The 18,944-nt window shown below is 38.7% G+C and overlaps 2 protein-coding genes across 5 annotated transcripts in view; both read left to right on the top strand.

Annotated features, from left to right (window-relative positions):
* The first annotated feature begins 5,329 nt into the window (after nucleotides 1-5,329).
* MOBP (myelin associated oligodendrocyte basic protein) overlaps nucleotides 5,330-18,944 on the top strand; it is a 51,366-nt gene continuing 37,751 nt past the window's right edge. For 2 of the 4 annotated variants that reach the window (XM_073010324.1, XM_073010322.1), the window contains exons 1-2: nucleotides 5,335-6,204; nucleotides 17,489-17,571. The gene's annotated coding sequence lies outside the window, so the exon portion shown is untranslated. Of the gene's footprint in view, nucleotides 6,205-17,488; nucleotides 17,572-18,944 lie in introns of all 4 variants that reach the window. The other 2 variants (XM_073010323.1, XM_073010325.1) reach the window with 2 other exon arrangements.
* Nucleotides 6,847-7,244, top strand: LOC119625909 (reactive oxygen species modulator 1). The gene has a single exon (XM_038004126.2). It carries the CDS (start codon nucleotides 6,898-6,900, stop codon nucleotides 7,135-7,137), a length of 240 nt encoding a protein of 79 aa, XP_037860054.1. The 5' UTR covers nucleotides 6,847-6,897; the 3' UTR covers nucleotides 7,138-7,244.

The raw sequence follows: 18,944 nt of genomic DNA, 5'->3' as shown, positions 1-18,944 counted from the left end.
CTCTAAGAAAATGTTCTTTTGTAAATAATTTACTCATTTGTATTAATTTTCGGTAATCTCCCTAACAAAATCTTTGCTATTCCTTCTAACATTTTTTATGGTTGAATTTCTCTCTGTGCTAGTATAAAACAGTATTGTGACTGCTAATGAATTTGGGGTTTCTTTTCTTTTCTTTTTTTTTTTTTTTGAGATGAAGTGTCACCTGTTGTCCAGGCTGTAGTGCAGTGGCTCGATCTCAGCTCACTGCAACCTCTGCCTCCTGGGTTCAAGCAATTCTCATGCCTCACCTCCTGAGTAACTGGAATTACAGGCATGCACCATGATGCCCAGCTAATTTTTCTGTTTTTCATAGAGACGGGGTTTCACCATGTTGGCCAGGCTGGTCTTGAACTCCTGACCTCAAGTGATCCACCGGCCTCAACCTCCCGTAGTGCTGGGATTACAGGTGTGAGCCACCACACCCAGCCTGGGATTTCTTTTCAGAGTGATGAACACGTTACAAAATTAGATGGTGGTAATGGCTCCACACCCTTGTGAATATACTAAAAATTCTGTAAATTTCACAGCTTAATATGATGAGTTTTATGATATATAAATTATATCTTGCTACAATTACTGTCCTTTGGTAAAAAGTGGCAGGTTAACTACATATGGTTATTTTATCGACTCTCCTTTCCAAAAAATTACTAAAATTATAGTAGTAAAATATTTGTAAAAGGTAAAGGATTAAAAAATATTTTCCTCCACAAAGACAGTAGAGCATTTTTAAAACGACTTTAAATCCCAAAGAAAAGGAGACAACAAGATGAAGATGATAACACAATTTTAGGAAACGTAAAGTGGATGGAGGATGTAAACAGAGTAGAGGAAGTTTCAGTCTGAGTGCTTGCAGGAGTGATGCCTAAGAAAAAAGCACATCAAAAGTTATCTGTTGAAACGCTGAGGGTCTCTACACCTGGAGCATCCAGGTATAGTGGAAAGCAAGGATCAGGCATAGACAAGCCGCACACTCAGAATGGATTCTCAGGGTCATTGCACTAACTTGCTGTGGTCACTGGAAGTTTATTATGGAGAAATTTCCTGATTCAGGAACAGTGAGGAACACTCATGTGAGTCCCTCAGGTCCCTTGTCTACTTTGAACAGAATATCAATAGCATGGTGTTCAAACTTCTGTATCTTCCTTTCCCCTGTCAGGCTGAAAAATAGATGGCTTTTCATTGAAGAAACTGAATGACTCTATGGAAAAATCCTCCAGCTACTTATATTTCTAGGTTCGTTGTTGTAAAGGCCAACATGGGTGCCTGCGGCATTCCCCAGCATCAAACCCATCCTTCTACCTGGAGCCTCCAGTCATCTCTTGAATGGCTGACTATTAAGCAGTAATAGACAGTGAAAGATCACCAGATAAAGAGGACAACTTTTGGTTAGAAGGGGAGAGATGGAAACAAATAACCAGGATGAAGAAAGGTGGAGTAAGCAAACCAATTCAATGCAAGGAGCAAAACTAACAAAGACACAAAGAAAACCACAACCAAGCAACATCCCCCTGTGTGGTAGTTACTATTTCCCTAGTTTCCTAGTTTACAGAAAATGCTATGTGCTTTGAAAAAAGAAAAGTCAGCAAATAAGAATGAAGTCTTGAAATTTAAAAATATAATTGTCAAAATGAAGTATCAAATTCAAAAAGATAGTTATAATAAATAAAATAAGAAAACTTCATGAAAGATAAAACAAGAAGTCAAAGAGTTGGAAACTAGGAAAGAGAAGAATGAGTAACAATTTAGAAGATCAATTTAGATAGTTCAAAAGCCAAATGACAGAAATTCAAGAAACAAGAAAGAGAATGTAGAAAAATAAATTAACAAAACCAACAACAAAAAGGAAGAATTTTTAGAGTGGAATTTTATGAATTTCCAGATGAAAATGCTCCACCAAGTGGGGATGAAAAAATACTCACATTGAATGATGAAATTTCAGGACAACTGGGGTCAAAATGAGATCTTGAACATTTCCAGAGGCTTAAAAAAAATCACAGAAAAAGCAACGGGCATCTGAAAGGTCTAGAACTTCTCAAAAACAACACTGGAGGGGAAGATACAGAAAAACAATGTATCATCCACATCATTTTCCTAAGGGAAAATACTTTTCAACTTAGAATTCTATACCCAAACAGGCAATCAGGTATGAGGGCAGAGTAAAGGAGTTTTCAGGGACACAAACACTTGAAAAAATTCACTTAATATATACTCTTTCTAGGAAAGGTATTGTAAGGCATGCTTCGGAAAGATGAGGATGGCATGGGATCTTGGACAAGGTGATTTCTTTCCAGCAAAGCAATGAAGGGAAGACCCAGGCCTGCGTCGGGTCTAGAGAGCAACCAGCCTGAAATCTGAACGAGATGACAGAGGATTACAGAAGACAATAGATGTGAAAGATCATTCAGTATATTGGAATGCTTAGAAATTATTAGCAGATAGTTGATAGATCTGTTGGAATATTTGGAAAAAATGATGAAGTGTAAAATTTAAAACTAAGCAGATTAAAATAAATGAATAAAATTAAAAATGGGGCGATTATTAATTCCAGGAACAAGAAATTTGTACAAAGAAAGGAAACAATCGTAGTTAATCACAAGGTTCTGTAGGAGAGAATATTTACATATTTATAATAATATAAATATTAACTAACTACATTCAGTAGGTAAGGGAAAAGGGAGAGGAAAAAGTAGAATGTAAGAAAACTACACCCTTAAAAGGAAGCCAATAACCTACCATAAATAGGTATATAAATGGCTATTTGTGTGAATTACTTAGTATATGGAAATAAATAGAGGAAAGATAGCTAAAAAAAAAAGCTTAAAATGGTTGCCTCTGGTGGCTGGGATTTTGAGTGGGGTGAGGCAGCACAAGGGACTATTGTTTTCCAACATAAGCCTTTTAATATTATTATAACTTTGCACAAGTGCTATTTTGATAAATGTAGAAACCAATTAAAATAGTACTTATTGTCACTGTGGCGTATTAGTTTGCTAGGGCTGCTGAAATAAAGTACCACCAACTGGGTGACATACACAACAGAAATGAATTGTCTCACAGTTCTCAAAACTTGAAGTTTGAGGTCAAGGTATGGGCAGTGCTGGTTTCTTCTGAGGACTGTGAATGAAGGATTTGTTCCAGGCCTTCCTCCTTGGCTTGTAGATGATCATCTTCTCCCCATGACTTCACACTGTCCTCCCTCCAAATGTGTCTTTCTGTTCAGATGTCTTCATGTAAGGACACTGGTCATGTTGCATCAGAGCCCACCCTAGCGACTTCGTAACTTGATCACCTCTGTGGTCTGTCTTCAAATCCTTATTTGAATCCAAATTCTTTTTTTTTTTTTTTTTTTTTTGGAGACAGAGTCTTGCTCTGTCACCCAGGCTGGAGTGTAGTGGTGCAATCTTGTCTCACGGCAACCTCTGCCTCCCAGGTTCAAGTGATGCTCAATTCACAGCCTCCTGAATAGCTGGGAGTTAAAATCCTCTGTAATGTTAGGCACATGACACCACACCCAGCTAATTTCTTTGTATTTTCAATAGAGAAAGAGTTTTGCCCTGTTGGCCAGGCTGGTCTCAAATTCCTGGCCAAAGTGCTGGGCTTACAGGCGTAAGCCACTGCACCCGGCCTCATTCCAAATTCTAAGATACTAGGGGTTAGGACTCCAACAAAGGAATTTGAGAGATGGGAGATGGGACACATTTTAATTCATAACATGTGGGGATTGTCAACTGTAGCCAAAGTTTCTGTGGGAAAATTCTCTGTAGTGTTAGCAAGTTTCTTAATTGTGACTGTGAGTCCTGGAAGGTCTTGCTCTATGTGGAACACAGGCTGCCATTCAAGAAGAGTGACACTGACTCAGACATGGCCTCCCCAGTGGTTCTGGGAGTGAGAGTGCCACCGCACTAAGGGCAAGCACTAACATTTAAGTAGAAATAGAAAGAGATGGCATTACGAGCATTTTGTGGAACCTCCATACTTGGGTTGCATAAATGATATATCACCCTATATATGGTGGAGTAGAAGATCAAAGATGGGACTTCCCCAAAATGTGTCATTAAGAACTTTGGTTGGAAAGATTTGAGAAGCAGAGGGTCTTTAATAAAGATAGAGTTTTGTAATATATCTACTGGATCTTGTATTTTTTAAATAGCCTGAATTAGTCTCGTTATTTTGTGAATAGAAAACAAATCCTTACAACTGCCACCCACCTCTGTTGGTAACCTTCTTTAGAGCCAGGGCCGTAAGAGTTGCATTGGTGCAGGACTCTGTATGCCAGGCATTCTTTCCACCAGTGCAAGCATATCAACTGATTTAGTCCTCACTCAAATCCTTGAGATGGGTCCTGAGATGATCCCAGTGTCAGGGCCTGCAGATTTCAAACTCTAAATCATCCTACCCTACTCCCTAGCCCTCAGTCACAGTCAGTACAACACAAGCAAAATACTGGCATCACAGTGGGAGTGAATCAACCAGCATACGTCTGTAACTCATTTACTCAGAGAAGGAATGTTTAACTAACTATAAAGTCAGTGTATGAAGAGGCCGGGCGCGGTGGCTCAAGCCTGTAATCCCAACACTTTGGGAGGCTAAGGCAGGCTAATTACCTGAGGTCAGGAGTTTGAGACCAGCCTGAGCAACATGGCAAAACCCTATCTCTACTAAAAAATACAAAAATTAGTCAGGCATGGTTGTGGACCTCTGTAGTCCCAGCTGCTCAGGAGGCTGAGGCAGGAGAATAGCTTGAATCCGGGAGGTGGAGGTTGCAGTGAGCTGAGATAGTGCCACTGCACTCCAGCCTGGGGGACAGAACCAGATTCCATCTCAAAACAAAAACAAAAACAAAAATGTTAGTGTACAGAGAGATTATAGTCAACGTTTGTAGTCTCACTGGATTATCTCTTCAAGATTCCCTGGCTGATTCTTTACTGAGACAAGAGCCTAAAGAGAAACTTGGTGGTAATGTTGACATTTATATTACACTGTCATGCAGGGGGCTCTGGGAATTCAAAAGGCAAGGCTGCTGTTGGTTGGATTGGTTTCAGAAGTAAGCTTTCATCTTTCGAATTATTAGTGGGTAGTTCTACATATATAAAATAAATAGCAGAAGCAGAATTACAGGACCCCTGGCATTTAACAGAGCACAGAAAGGTGTGGCTCCACATTTTAGGAACATTATAAGGAAATGCCGATGTCTAAGACTGAAGCCAATAAACTGTTAATTTAATGAGATTCATCATTTGCAGAAACTATTCAACATAAGAGATGATTTATACATGTTTTTATAAATGTGAATGCATAGGGTAATTGTCATGGAAACTCCCAAATTCAATGTTAGTTGTAACTGGGCTGGATTAGACTCTTGCTAAATCAAGTGTACAAGGGCATGTGTGTGTGAATGTTAGTTTTGGGGTGTATCTATGGGTATACATGAGTGTTTTACGGAAGGAAGTGGGGATGGTTATTTAATCTACATGGAGTATAAAACTCCTGGAATTTGTCAATGTGATTGCAACATGTTCATGGCTTATGGGTATGGCTTGTTATGTAGGAGTGAGGTATATGGGGTGCTGGGTGGGATGGCACTGTGGTGGTGTAGCATGTTGGTGGAAGGGTATGTGGTTTGGTGGGGTGAGCTGGTATGTGGTGTGGTTGGACTTGGCATGGAACTTAACTGGAGTTTGTGTGGAATGAACCTGGAGGGGTGAGTTTTCACATGGGATGTTGATTATGTGGGATGTGGGAGGTAGGAAGCTGGAATACATGAATGCTGGGGGGCTGTACAGTGAATGTGGGGGGTGTGTGTGTGTGTGTGATATGGTTGTAGTTTAGCTTAGCTTTTGTTTAGATTTTCTTTTGCTCTTTGTTTTTGTCTTTGTTTGGCCTTTGTTTTGTCTTTGTTTCACTCTTTGTTTAAACTTTCTTTGGCTTTTGTTTGCTCTTTCTTTAGCCTTTTGTTTAAACTTTGTGTGGCCTTTTTGTAGTCTTTGTGTAGCTTTTGTTTTTAAGTGGATCTTCGCTGAGGACTCATCAAAAACACCTTGTGTAATGAAAAACCCAGATCTATAACCTCTCCCTATATATTCTGCATGCATTGAGGTAGGCTCAAATCCTTAGGGACCTGGTATAGACGCGGAATCTGTTTCACACAACAACTGCTATTTGAAGGTAAGAGGATTCCATTGGTTTTTATTTTACTTCATTTTATACTTTTCATCTTTAAGTGACAAGTGTACATTTTTGTATGGGCCATTTCATTATATCCCAGGGAAAACTTTCTGTAAGAATAGGCAAGATAGGGAGGACATACAAGGATGGAGAAAACAAGAACAGAGGATACCACGTTTACTCTGATGTGGGCAGGGGGCCACCTGGAATGTTCCTGCTAATGTTTGGAAATTGTATGAGCCCAAGGAGAGGCTCTGAGCCCTCATTTAGATTTCCTCAGATTCAAAGCCCTGTGTTCCTGGAGCCAGATGGATGGTAGTTCAGGCTTCTTCTTTTCTTTTCTTTTCTTTTCTTTTTTTTTTTCTATTTCTTCTTTCATTATTTGTCATGATTTAAAAATGAGTTTTTCTTCTTATATAGGAACAAATTTTTTCCTCACACAGTTGGATTTATGTGTGGGGGATGTTAGTGGAACAACAAAGCCCAAATCTTTTTGGAATTCTGCCCCCTGTAGACCAACAACCTTAAATGGAAAGGCACTAATGCTTTGTCTGATACAGAATATCTTTGAAACAACAGGGAGTTTTCAGTTCTATGGATGACAGAGAAAGGAAAAAATATTATGTGTCAGGGAGGCCAGTAATAAACTTGGCCTACAGAGAGCTGAGCGACCGAGGCCGCGAGCTAGGTGAGATGCCGGTGGCCGTGGGTCCCTACGGACAGTCCCAGCCAAGCTGCTTCGACCGCGTCAAGATGGGCTTCGTGATGGGTTGCGCCGTGGGCATGGCGGCCGGGGCGCTCTTCGGCACCTTTTCCTGTCTCAGGATCGGAATGCGGGGTCGAGAGCTGATGGGCGGCATTGGGAAAACCATGATGCAGAGTGGCGGCACGTTTGGCACATTCATGGCCATTGGAATGGGCATCCGATGCTAACCATGGTTGCCCACTACATCTATCCCTTCCCATCAATCCCAGCCCACGTACTAATAAAAGAAAGTCTTTGAGTAGTCAAAAAAAAAAAATAAAAAATAAAAAATAAACTTGGCCTACAGTACTAGCAGGAAAACGGGGAAAGGACTTTTTAATGCTTTGTGAATAAATCAGGGAGGCAGAGAGCAAGCTGCTGCCAGGTGTGCGGATATGCTGTTTCGTGACTATTTAGAACAGCAGGAGACTTGTTGGTGAGTGAGTTTCAAAAATTGTTTCAGATTTTCAGAAAAGTTGCAAACAATACAAAAAATTTCAGGTGCACCCAAATTACCCAGATATTCCTGTTTTACCATATTTCCTTTATCATTCTCTTTCTCTCTCTGTATCCATATATATGTGTGTATATATAAAAATATATGTGTGTATATATACACACATATATTATATATAATATATGCATATATACACACACATATAATTAATTTTAATTAAAATTTATTTTAATTAGAATTAATTAAAATTAGAAAATTAATATTGAGAAAATACTATTTTTAAGTCTAGAGATATCTAGATTTCATCAATTGTCCAAGGAGCCAATTGAGAACCATGCATGACCTTTTGTTGTCCTGTCCCCTTAGCCTCCTTTAATTTGGAACCATACCTGAGGAAGCTTTGACCTAGACAGTTTTAGAGAGTATAAGCCAGTTATTTTGCTAAATGTCCCTCAGTATGGGTTTGGTCTGCACTTTTCTCACAATTATGCAGTTTTCAAAGGAATATACTTGCGTTTTAGATCATACAAATCCAAATTCATACTTGAATCTGAGTATACAATTTTAAAATTCAAGGTCTTGTTTACCTAATAGTTACTAGGATTTTAAATTAGTACCTAAAATCTTCGTACACCAAATTGCCAAAAATTAAAAATCTAGAGCTTTTACAGATAATTCCCGAGGAATCACCAAAAGTGTATAAGTATTGCCCTTGGATTATAAATGGCAATTATAGTGACCTGTACATGAACTTATAGGCTTAAAGTGAGGTATTCAATTTACATTACTTGTGTGTGTTGGATTCATGTCTACTGCTCTCTGAATATTAGTTTAATAAATGTAATAATTCCTTTCTAAGTGCAACCATTTGCTGAAAGCAGATACGGCTCAATAGAGTTTCCCTGGGTAGACACTCCAGGCTGGCTGGCGTCCTCTTTGTTAACTTAACAAAAAGATCTTCCTAGTAGTAGGGGTGGAGTTAGCTCTGCCTATTAAAAAATTAATTTGGGCTTATATTACTACTAGTATGATCACTGAGGTTCAGAAAGATGAGGTAGTGAATAATAATATAATAACTAGAACCTCAGTGAAACAGTCTCTATCAACCTCAAGTCTGGAACATCACCATTCCAAGTTCTTTTCCAGCTCCTCCTCTGGCATGAGGCCTGAGTCCTTTCCCAGCTCCTCCTCTGGCACGCTGGCATGCCCCTCTTGTACTTGTTTCCATTCAGTTCTGCATTACCTGCTACAATGGCCCAGTGGCAACACCCAGAGAGCTAGTAATTACACATAGAAGGAATCTAACATATACTGAGAAATAGACACCACAGCGCTCCCAAGAAGCAACAGGTGTGTAGAGGCATTGACTCAGTTACCAGATCCACCATCTCTGCAAGCGCAGAGCAGAGCTCATTTCTCCACACAGTATGTTTGCACTCATGTGGATGAGGGCTTCTGGTGTCTTCAAGTCCAGTGGGTTTTCTATAACTACTATAGAGAACCTTGTGGTGGTTTCCTCAGAATCACCAAGGTTAACTTCAAGTCCCTACCCCTGAGAGGAGTTCCTGGTAGAGACAGAACTCTCATTTCCTTTGTAAGTAAGAGAACTTCTGTTCGGAAGTGGCTGGCAGTTTTATCATTCTAGAGATAGAGGCTTTGACTTCCCAGCAGACTTACTTTACTTTGAGAAAATTACTGACATGAATTCCTTAGATTAACAAATATAAAATATCCTCTTTTTTTTTGTTTGTTTGCAGAGAAAACACTGAAGTCATAAAAAATTTAAATGCAGAGCAGTTGGTTAACCTATTGTATGATCTTTGTAGTACTGTGAACACATTGTGGCTTTAACAAGACTGTTCTCTGGATGACATAGATTAACTTTTTTCTCCTAAATATCAAATTAGGTTAAAATTTTGGAGTTCTGTACATAGTGCTATTTAATATTGAGGAACTCAACTACTGGGAAAATGTAGCATTAGCTATTATGACTGTTTCATCTGGGCCATGAAAGTCACTCTGTAGTTTGATAAAGTGTTTTCTACTTAAAAGACTACTCAAAGATATTTCCAAGATGGACCATCCTGGAGTAAAAAATGAGGGCCCCCTTCTCTCACTCAGCCAAAAAGAATTGGGGACCACTGGCCAGGCGTGGTGGCTCATGCCTGTAATCCCAGAACTTTGGGAGGCTGAGACAGGCAGATCACTTGAACTCAGGAGTTTAAGAACAACCTGGGCAACATGGGGAGATCCTATCTCCACAAAAAATACAAAAATTAACCAAGCGTAGTGGTGCGTCCCTATAGTCCCATCTACTTTGGAGACGGAGGCTTGAGGATCACTTGAGCCTGGGAGGTAAAGGCTGTATTAAGACATGTTCGTGCCACTACACTCCAGCCTTGGTGACTGTCTCAAAAAGAAAAGTGGGACTCTGTTTCAAAAAGGAAAAAAAAAATAATTGGGGGCCAGGACATGGAAGGGTTGGGAGGCCAGAGAGTCTTGTGGAATAGGGGTTAAGCTGCTTCCCGCAACGTGGAAATCTGTGGGGCTGTACTTGGCCCCTAGGATTAGATCCCATCATGTGCTGCAAGAGTGACTTCTTATAATAGCTGTGCAGGCCACTCTGGCTTCTGTTGCTTCTGTCACCCTTAAAGCATTAGCTAAATACCTGGTGTCAACTGTGCTCTGGGTGGTTAAGGAAACTTCCTGTTTTAAAATGTACTTCTGATTTTGTTTTTGTTCAGGCATGGTGAGGTCAACCAGATCAGGAGATGGTTGCCATGGAAAAGACAGTGTTTTACTCATCACTCCCAGGAGGAGGGGGAATGTGGGGAAGGGCCACCTGGCCACATGGGGAAGCACCAAGGTCTTAGGTCAGGAGTCAGAAGGAGTGAGGGTGAAAAAGCGTGGGTGAGAGCCTTTATTGTGGTTTTTGTTGGGAGAAATGGCCTAGGCAGAGTAAGCAGAAGAGGCATGCTTAAGATTGGCTAGTTTGAATAATTTCATGGGGTTCTAAGGGGTAGGAGCTGTCTGGTATCTGGTCCTGGAGTGATAAGGGCAGAAGAATATTAGTTCAACTTGTAAGAGCTCAATAAAGGAGGTAGTTGGTGAATTTGGGTTCTGGACTGGTTGATTTGCTTATAAATGGCAGCTCACAGGGGAGGCAATTGCTATCTCTAGGAATCAGCTAGCCCTGGGAGGGGCAGCATCTCCAGGGTCAGCAATGCCCCAGATGCCAGAGCATCAAGAAAGAATACAGAAAATAAGATCATTTCCCACAGAATATATGTATCAAAACATCACACACTGTACACCATAAAAACAAAGGAGAAGCAGCACAGGAAGCTATAAGGTTGTGTAATAAGGGTGCTTGAGAGTTAATCTAGACTAAGTGGCTAAGAAGGTTTTCCCTGAGGGAGGCATATTTGACTTGAAATCTTGTGTTCTTGGGCAGCTGTTACACAAGTAAAGTGAGCTGGGGAGGTATTTCTGGAAATACTAGTCCAAGGTAGAAGGAACCATAATGCATTGAGACAATTGAATATGGTTGAAATACAGAGAGACAGGAGCTAAATATGTTTTTTAGCTCTATTTTTAGCTCTATTTTTCTTCACTTGGCTGGTTTTCTGAATGCTCCAAACAAGGGATTTGAGAGTTCCTACTCCAATCACTGACACTTGATGGTTTATGTAAGTTATTGTCATAAAAACATATAAATGGCATTAACTTAAATGAAACACAGACTCAAATTACTCAAATTCCAGTCACTGGCACTTGATGGTTTAAGTAAGTTATTTAATAAAAACACATGGATGGCATTAACTTAAATGAAACACAGACTCAAATTACAGTGATGTGTTGGTTAACAACAAGGATATGTTCTGAGAAATGAGACATTGGACGATTTAGTCATTGTGTGAACATTATAGAGTGTACTTACACAAACCTAGATGGTACAGGCTACTTAACACAATGGTAAATATTTGTATGTCTAAGCATAGAAAAGACACAATAAAAATACAATATTATAATCTCATGGGGCCACCATTGTTTAAATAATCCCTGATTGACTGAAATGTTGTTATATGGCAGATGATTATACATGGAACACCTGAATTATACACATCATCCCCTAAAAAGCCATTTTTCCCTAATTGCTTCTCCCCTTCCATTAAATTTTAATACTATGGATGTACAGTATGTCTGTTTATGTATTGTACATATTTGTGCTTTGCACATAAAAAGAGAATTCTCACATAAGTCTGAGATTGAAAAAAAATTAAATAAAGCAAGTAAGGTTTTTTTGCCCCACTGAAGATCCAGTTTTCATCTCTTGGAGGGGATATTACCCACGTTGTGAATACATGCAGTATGCCCTTTACATTGCTTTCTTTAATGTTAACATCTTATGTAACTGTGTAGCACAACTAATAAAACTAATAAATTAACATTGATACATTTTTTTTGTTTTTTTTTTGTTTTTTTTTTTTGAGATGGAGTCTTGCTCTGTCACCCAGGCTGGAGTGCAGTGGCCGGATCTCAGCTCACCGCAAGCTCCGCCTCCCAGGTTTATGCCATTCTCCTGCCTCAGCCTCCCGAGTAGCTGGGACTATAGGTACCTGCCACCTTGCCTGGCTAGTTTTTTTGTTTTGTATTTTTTAGTAGAGACGGGGTTTCACCGTGTTAGCCAGGATGGTCTCGATCTCCTGACCTCGTGATCCGCCCGTCTCGGCCTCCCAAAGTGCTGGGATTATAGGCTTGAGCCACCATGCCCAGCCACATTGATACATTATTAATTAACTATAGAGTCTGATCACATTTCACAAGTTTTCCCACTAATGTTCTTTTTCTGTCAGGCACTAATCCAGGATACTGCGTTGCATTTAGTTATCAGGTCTCTTTAATTTTCTCTAACCTATGACAATTCCTCAGTTTTTCCTTGTCTTTCATGACCTTGGGACTTTTAAAAAACATTGATAAGTTGTATATAGTGTCCTTCAATTTGAATTTTTCTGATGTCTTTTCATGATTAGGTTGAAGTTATATATTATTGAAAAGAATTACACAGAGATGATATGTGCTTCTCATATCAGAGAATAAATGAGGATGATCTGTCTTATTACTGGTGATGTTAACCTTGATCATTTGGCTGAGATGATACTTCCCAGATTTCTCCACTTTAAAGTGATTGTTCTTTTCTTTTCAGTTAGTTAATATTTCTTGGGGGGATATTTGGAGATGATACAAATATTGTGTTTCTCCTTACACTTTCATCTACTAATTTTAGCATCCATTAGTCAATGATGCTTGCAGAAATTATTATTGTGGTATTCTAATAGTGATTTTCTATTTCCCTCATTGCTTCTACATGTATTAATTGGAATGATTCTTTAAGGAAGATTATCTCTTCTACTCCATTTATTTATTTATTCAGTTATTTATTTATATCAGTATAGGCCCAACAATATTTATTTTATTCCTTGGTTTATAATCCAATACTATTCTTATTTACCTTCTTGCTCAAATAACTTTGGTAGGAGCTCTTTTAGGTTAGCTCCTGTGCCTTTTTCACATGTTGCCAACCTCTCTGAGCATTTTCAGACATCACAATTTGTTCCAGGATAAACTTGTATTTTCTCTCAGTCTCAAATCAATCACCTCTTCAATAAGCCATGATTCCTTTTACTGGACACTTTACCAGTCTAGCCTAGTACACTGATGGTAGTTTAAAAAACAAAATTTTGGTATTACTTGTTGTATCAGTTCATTCTTGCATTGCTATAAAGAAATATCTGACACTAGGTAATTTATATAAAAAAAGAAGCTTAGTTGGCTCATGGTTCTGCAGGCTGTACAGGAAGCATAGCAGCTTCTGTTTCTGAGGAGGCCTCAGGAAGCTTCCAATCATCACAGAAGGCAAAGGGGAAGTGAGACATCTCAGATGGTGAGAGCAGGAGAGAGAGAAAGAAAGAGAGAGAGGGAGGAGGTGCTGCATACTTTTAAGCAACCAGATATCATGAGAACTCACTATCGTGAGGACAGTACCAAGGGGGACGCTGCTAAACCATTCATGAGAAACCATGATCTAATCGCCTCCCACCAGGGTCCACTTCCAACTCGGGGGATTGCATTTTAACATGAGATTTGGTGGGGATACACAGCCAAACAATATCTGGTATATTCCTTGCTATTGGGGTGCTACTTCTTCTAAAGCTTCTCAGCAGACAGAGCTAGGAAATCTGTGTGTGTACACTAACTTACATATGCACACACCTATATTTATTTCTGTATTTCTGACTCCAATCTAGCAGCACAAGTTTCATTCTAGCCTTCTTCCTTTCCTTTTTTGTAACCTCATTCTTTGGATAGTAAGAAACTGGATTCTCATTATCTATAATGTATTTATTTGCTTAATTCTACTATTGTAGGATTATCTAAACTATTTTTCAAAGTTACTTCAGCCATATCCTTTTTTTCCCCCTTCCCTTCAGTGTGGTTATGTGATTCATTTCATTTGATTTATTTATTGTAGTCAGTTTCATTAGTTACAGCCTGCATTCCATCTTGGATTCCTTCTGCTTCCCCACATGGTGATTGATTTATTTTGTTTGATTTTTTTAAAAAAATTCTTATTTTTTATGGAAAAGCCTCATTTTGTCATACATTATGTTTATCTTTTCTCTACTTTCTTTAACATATCAATAATGATCATCTCTGGGTCTGTTTCCATTGACCGTTAAAAAAAAAATTGGTATCCTTTTCCTGTTTCTTTAAATGTCTGGTAATTCTTATTGTATGCTGGACATTGTGGATAATAGATTGTAGAGGTTCTGGATTACCTTAAATTACCAGAGAGCCACTCTGATCCTGTCAAGTCTTGGTTTTAGGCCTTGCTAGGTCAGATCTATTTTATTTTTGCATTTACTTCTATGAGTTGTCCCTATTCTAGGGTGAGAGCTTTCTGGGGTCTCAAAAGATTGGAATGTTCACCAAGGTCTCACAATGTCTCCTCATTGATATGTGAATTCAGATATTTCTGCTTGGTTATCAGCCTCTTAGCAAGAATTTTTAAGGGGCTTCCCACAGTTTCACCCTGCAATTGTGCAACTTTGGATTTGGCCAAGGATCTGAGAGAAATTATATACAGTCATGCACTGCATAAAGTGTTTTGGTCAATGACAGTGGTGGTCCCATAAGATGATAGTAGAGCTGAAAAATTTGTATCATCTAGTGATGCCATGGCTGTCATAACATCATAACACATTACTCATCTGTTTGTGGTAATGCTGATGTAAACAAATCTACTGTGCTGCCAATTGTATAAAAGTATAGCACATACAATTATGTACAGTACATAATACTTGGTAATGATGATAAATGACTATGTTACTTGTTTATATATTTATTATAATATACTTTTTATTGTTATTTTAGAGTGTGCTCCTTCTACTGTATTAAAAAAAGGTAGCTGTAAAACAGCCTCAGGCAGGTTCTTCAGGAAGTGTTCCAGAAGAAGACATTGTTGTCATAGGAGATGACAGCTCCATGTGTGTTATTGTCCCTGAAGAACTTCCAGTGGGATGTCAGGTGGAGGTAGAAGACAGTGATATTGACAGTCTTGGCCCTGTGTAGGCCTAGGCTAATATGTGTGTTTGCATCTTAGTTTTTAAGAAAGAAGTTTAAAAAGTAAAAAATAAATTAAAAATTTTAAAAATAGAAAAAAGCTTATAGAATAAGAATATAAAGAGAAAATAATTTTCTTTAGCTACATGATAGCTACATGATGTGTTTTAAGCCAAGTGTTATTACAAAAGAGTCAAAAGTTAAGAAAATTCAAGTTTATAAAGTAAAAAGTTACAGTAAGCTAACATTTATTTTTGAAGAAGAAAAAATTAAAAAAATAATTCTAGTGTAGCTTAAGTGTACAGCATTTATAAAGTCTATAGTGTATACTGTAATGTCCTAGGCCTTCACATTTACTCACCACTCATTTACTGATTCAACCAGAGCAACTTCTGGGCTTGCAAGCTCCGTTCATGGTAAGTGCCCTATATAGCTGTACCATTTTAAATCCTTTATACTGCATTTTACTGTACATTTTCTATTTTAGATATGTTTCAATATGCAAATCGTTAAATTACTGTTGCATTACAGTTGCCTACAGTATTCAGTACAGTTACATGCTGTACAGGTGTGTAGCCTGGGAGCAATAGGCTATACCATGTAGTCTAAGTGTGTAGCAGGCTAAACCATCTATGATGTTTGTGCAATGACAAAATTGCCTAATGATTCAGTTTTCAGGATTTATCCCTGTCATTAAGCAACACATGACTGGATATTTTCCCAGTGGTTCCCTATTGTCTGTTGTTCTCCCCTCCACCCTTCCAGATTCCCGTGGCCTTAGCATCCCATAACTCCTACCCCTGTTTCTTCCCATCTCTCCCAGGAATGTTTTTTCCTGTACAGCAGATTGAAATATATCTTCACAGAAAAATCCAGGATGAATGTAGAGTTTTGCTTCCTTTCTCTCAAGGATCATAGCCCTGCAATGATTGCCATTCAGTGCCTGAGAATAATTCTTCTGTGTATTTTTTTCAGCTTTATTGTTTCAGCAGGAGTTTAAATTCAATACTTGCTACTATATCACAACTGATCATTTTTCTTTTTCTCTCTTTCTTTCTTTCTCTCTTTCTTTCTCTTTCTTTCTTTCTTTCTTTCTTTCTTTCTTTCTTTCTCTCTCTCTCTCTCTCTCTCTCTTTCTTTCTTTCTTTCTTTCTTTCTCTCTCTCTCTCTCTCTCTCTCTCTTTCTTTCTTTCTTTCTTTCTTTCTTTCTTTCTTTCTTTCTTTTCTTTTCTTTTCTTTTCTTTCTTTCTTTTGAGATGGAGTCTTGCTATGTCACCCAGGCTAAAGTGCAGTGGTGTAATCTCGGCTCACTGCAACCTCCACCTCCAGGGTTCAAGCGATTCTCCTGCCTCAGCCTCCCAAGTAGCTGGGATTACAGGCACCTGCCACTGCGCCTGACTAATTTTTGTATTTTTAGTAGAGACAAGGTTTCAGCATCTTAGCCAACTGGTCTCGAACTCCTGACCTCGTGATCCACCTGCCTCGGCCTCCCAAAGTGCTGGAATTACAGGCGTGAGCCACCGTGCACGGCCCTGATCATTTTTCTAAATAAGAAGCTTGTAGACTCATAGGATTTCAATTATCCTGTCAAGCAGAGGGGAGAAAAGAAACATGCTAGTGATCCTTATCTGATTTCACTTAAAACTCTTACAAGGATTTCTATAGTTCATTACGCAAAGTTTTCAATTACATCCTTATTACTAGAATAGAAATGATCAACTAAGAGAAACAATCAGAATTACAGGGTTCTTTTGGAGGCTATTTTTGTGTCTAGAATCTTTATAATCTTATAAGATCTTTTTTTTTCTTTCCCCAAATAGCCCTTCCAAGATCTGATATATATTAATAAGGAATGGGACCAAGGGTTATGAATAGTCATGTAAACTTCCATATTTCATAGGAAAACAATATTAATATCCTCTGGAGTTCTCAATTTAATGCTTTATCAAACTGGATTTTTTCCTGTAATTTACAGCACAAAGAACACATCTCTTCTTTGAACACATCTCTTCTTTGAGAGCCGTAGAAAAGGAGGAGGATATTCCTTAAGCTCCTTTCTTGGGATGATTTATTTGATTGTGAAGATTTGTGTTTTTAGACCCAGACTCTGGAATTTCATTTATCAAGTTTATAAGCAAAAATTAGGCTTGCAAAGCTCAACTTTACTAGGAGAAATGAAAAAAGAACTACAGATTTTTTATATAATGACAGTGAATTAACTGGACATATAGCATTTTTTTTCTGTATAATGTTAAGGTGGTTATTAAAAGTTTACATGTGATTTTGTGACTATATCTTTCCTCCATCCCTCAGCTGTCAGATGGCATGTAGATCAAATGTCATAATGCTCCCTAGGATTGTGAGAGTGAAGCTCCATATATAACACACTTGAATTAACTGCAACCTGAGTAACCAAAACACTGTATTAACCAGAGCATATTCTACTGCTTCACTTTTAGGAAAAAAAAAAAAGAAGCAAATGATACCAAGACAAGCTCATAACAGAGATCCAATCAGCAGATGTGTACGGATGAAAATACAGGTACAAATGAATTGCTTATAGCCTTTTGGATCTGCATCTGAATTTTTGTGTAATGATGACTAGTATTCAGAATGTCACAGTAGAATGCAGAATCAGCAAAAGAATGAGCAATCAAATTTTCAGTAAGAGTTAAACACTTCCTTAGTATGTCCAGGTGGCTCACCCTATTCTAGGTTCTGGGAGCAGAAATATATAAAAAAAAATTTATCTACCCCAGAGGGTCTATGACCCAAGCCACCGTGTGTCTGTACTTGACAAACCCACTTATCATGCACAGTGGAACAGCCATTCTCTGATAAACAGACTTCCTCCCTTTATATTCCCAAACTCTCTGCAGGAGAGCCCTTCCATCTTTTTGTGTTAACTGAATCTAGCCTGTTCTCTGAGAACAAGGCTTTATGTGTTAGCCTTTCAAATGAAGGCCACTTTACACTCCAGGTAGCTCCAGGTTTGAGAGTGGGGTCAGTGTCCTCCCCATTGCCACTTTTAGGCTACTATGCCTTCACCCTCTAGTTAAATCTCTGCATTTTGAAGCTTGTGCTGCATTCCTGCCAGACTTCACTGGGCCTCCAAGTCGCACCTCCTCCTTTGCTGATGGTTTTTCACTGGGCTGCCCACTCCCTCTCCACTTAGGTGACTTTACTCTTTACTTGAATGAACTATTCACCACTCCAGTGAATTATCCACTCTGCTCATCCATCTATTGTCATTGTGTGACCATTGTCAATACCTGAAACGACTCCATCAACCAAACAGTGCAAACATCTAGCATCTCATTCACCATTTTCCTTTCTTTTCATTTGTTATACATATCCCATTACAAGTCTTCTTTCACTAGGTGCTTCTAGTTGACTTGCCCTTTCACCTCCCATTGATTTACCTATCCATTCATCTATCACCTTTTTCTACCTTCTATTTTCTTCACATTACTGATAGATTCTAGGATCCATCACGTCAATTTTTCTCTTGCAAATTGTCTGGTGAATTCCACCCGGGATGAACCTATCCATCTCCTCTATGTCTACACTCAGGCTGCTAAGAAAAACTGAAGAATAACAGAGTGAAGCAGATTTGTATTTCTGCAAATTAATGGTCAGCGACCTCAACTAGACTCTCAAAACTGGCCGGTCTAATTTCTACAAAATCTCTCTTAAACCCATTCTATTCCTCTCAAGCCTCCAACTCTCTTTTTCTCAGCATTTTTCCATTTCACTGGAAAAATGGAAACTATTAGATGGAGACTTCATACGGTCAAAAGCCTTCTCTCTTCTAACAAAGGCCAACGATTTTGCATGTGGTCTGCACTCTAGCTCCTCAGGTTTTTCTCAAGAATATTAATTATTTCCTTTCTTTCTGATATTATTTCTATTTCT

The sequence above is a fragment of the Chlorocebus sabaeus genome, chromosome 22 (assembly GCF_047675955.1).
Source record: "Chlorocebus sabaeus isolate Y175 chromosome 22, mChlSab1.0.hap1, whole genome shotgun sequence".
NCBI lineage: Eukaryota > Metazoa > Chordata > Mammalia > Primates > Cercopithecidae > Chlorocebus > Chlorocebus sabaeus.
This window is presented reverse-complemented; position numbering and strand designations above follow the sequence as displayed.

Coding starts and splice junctions, on each gene's coding strand:
- LOC119625909 (XM_038004126.2), top strand. CDS start 6,898: ATGCCGGTGGCCGTGGGTCCCTACGGACAGTCCCAGCCAAGCTGCTTC.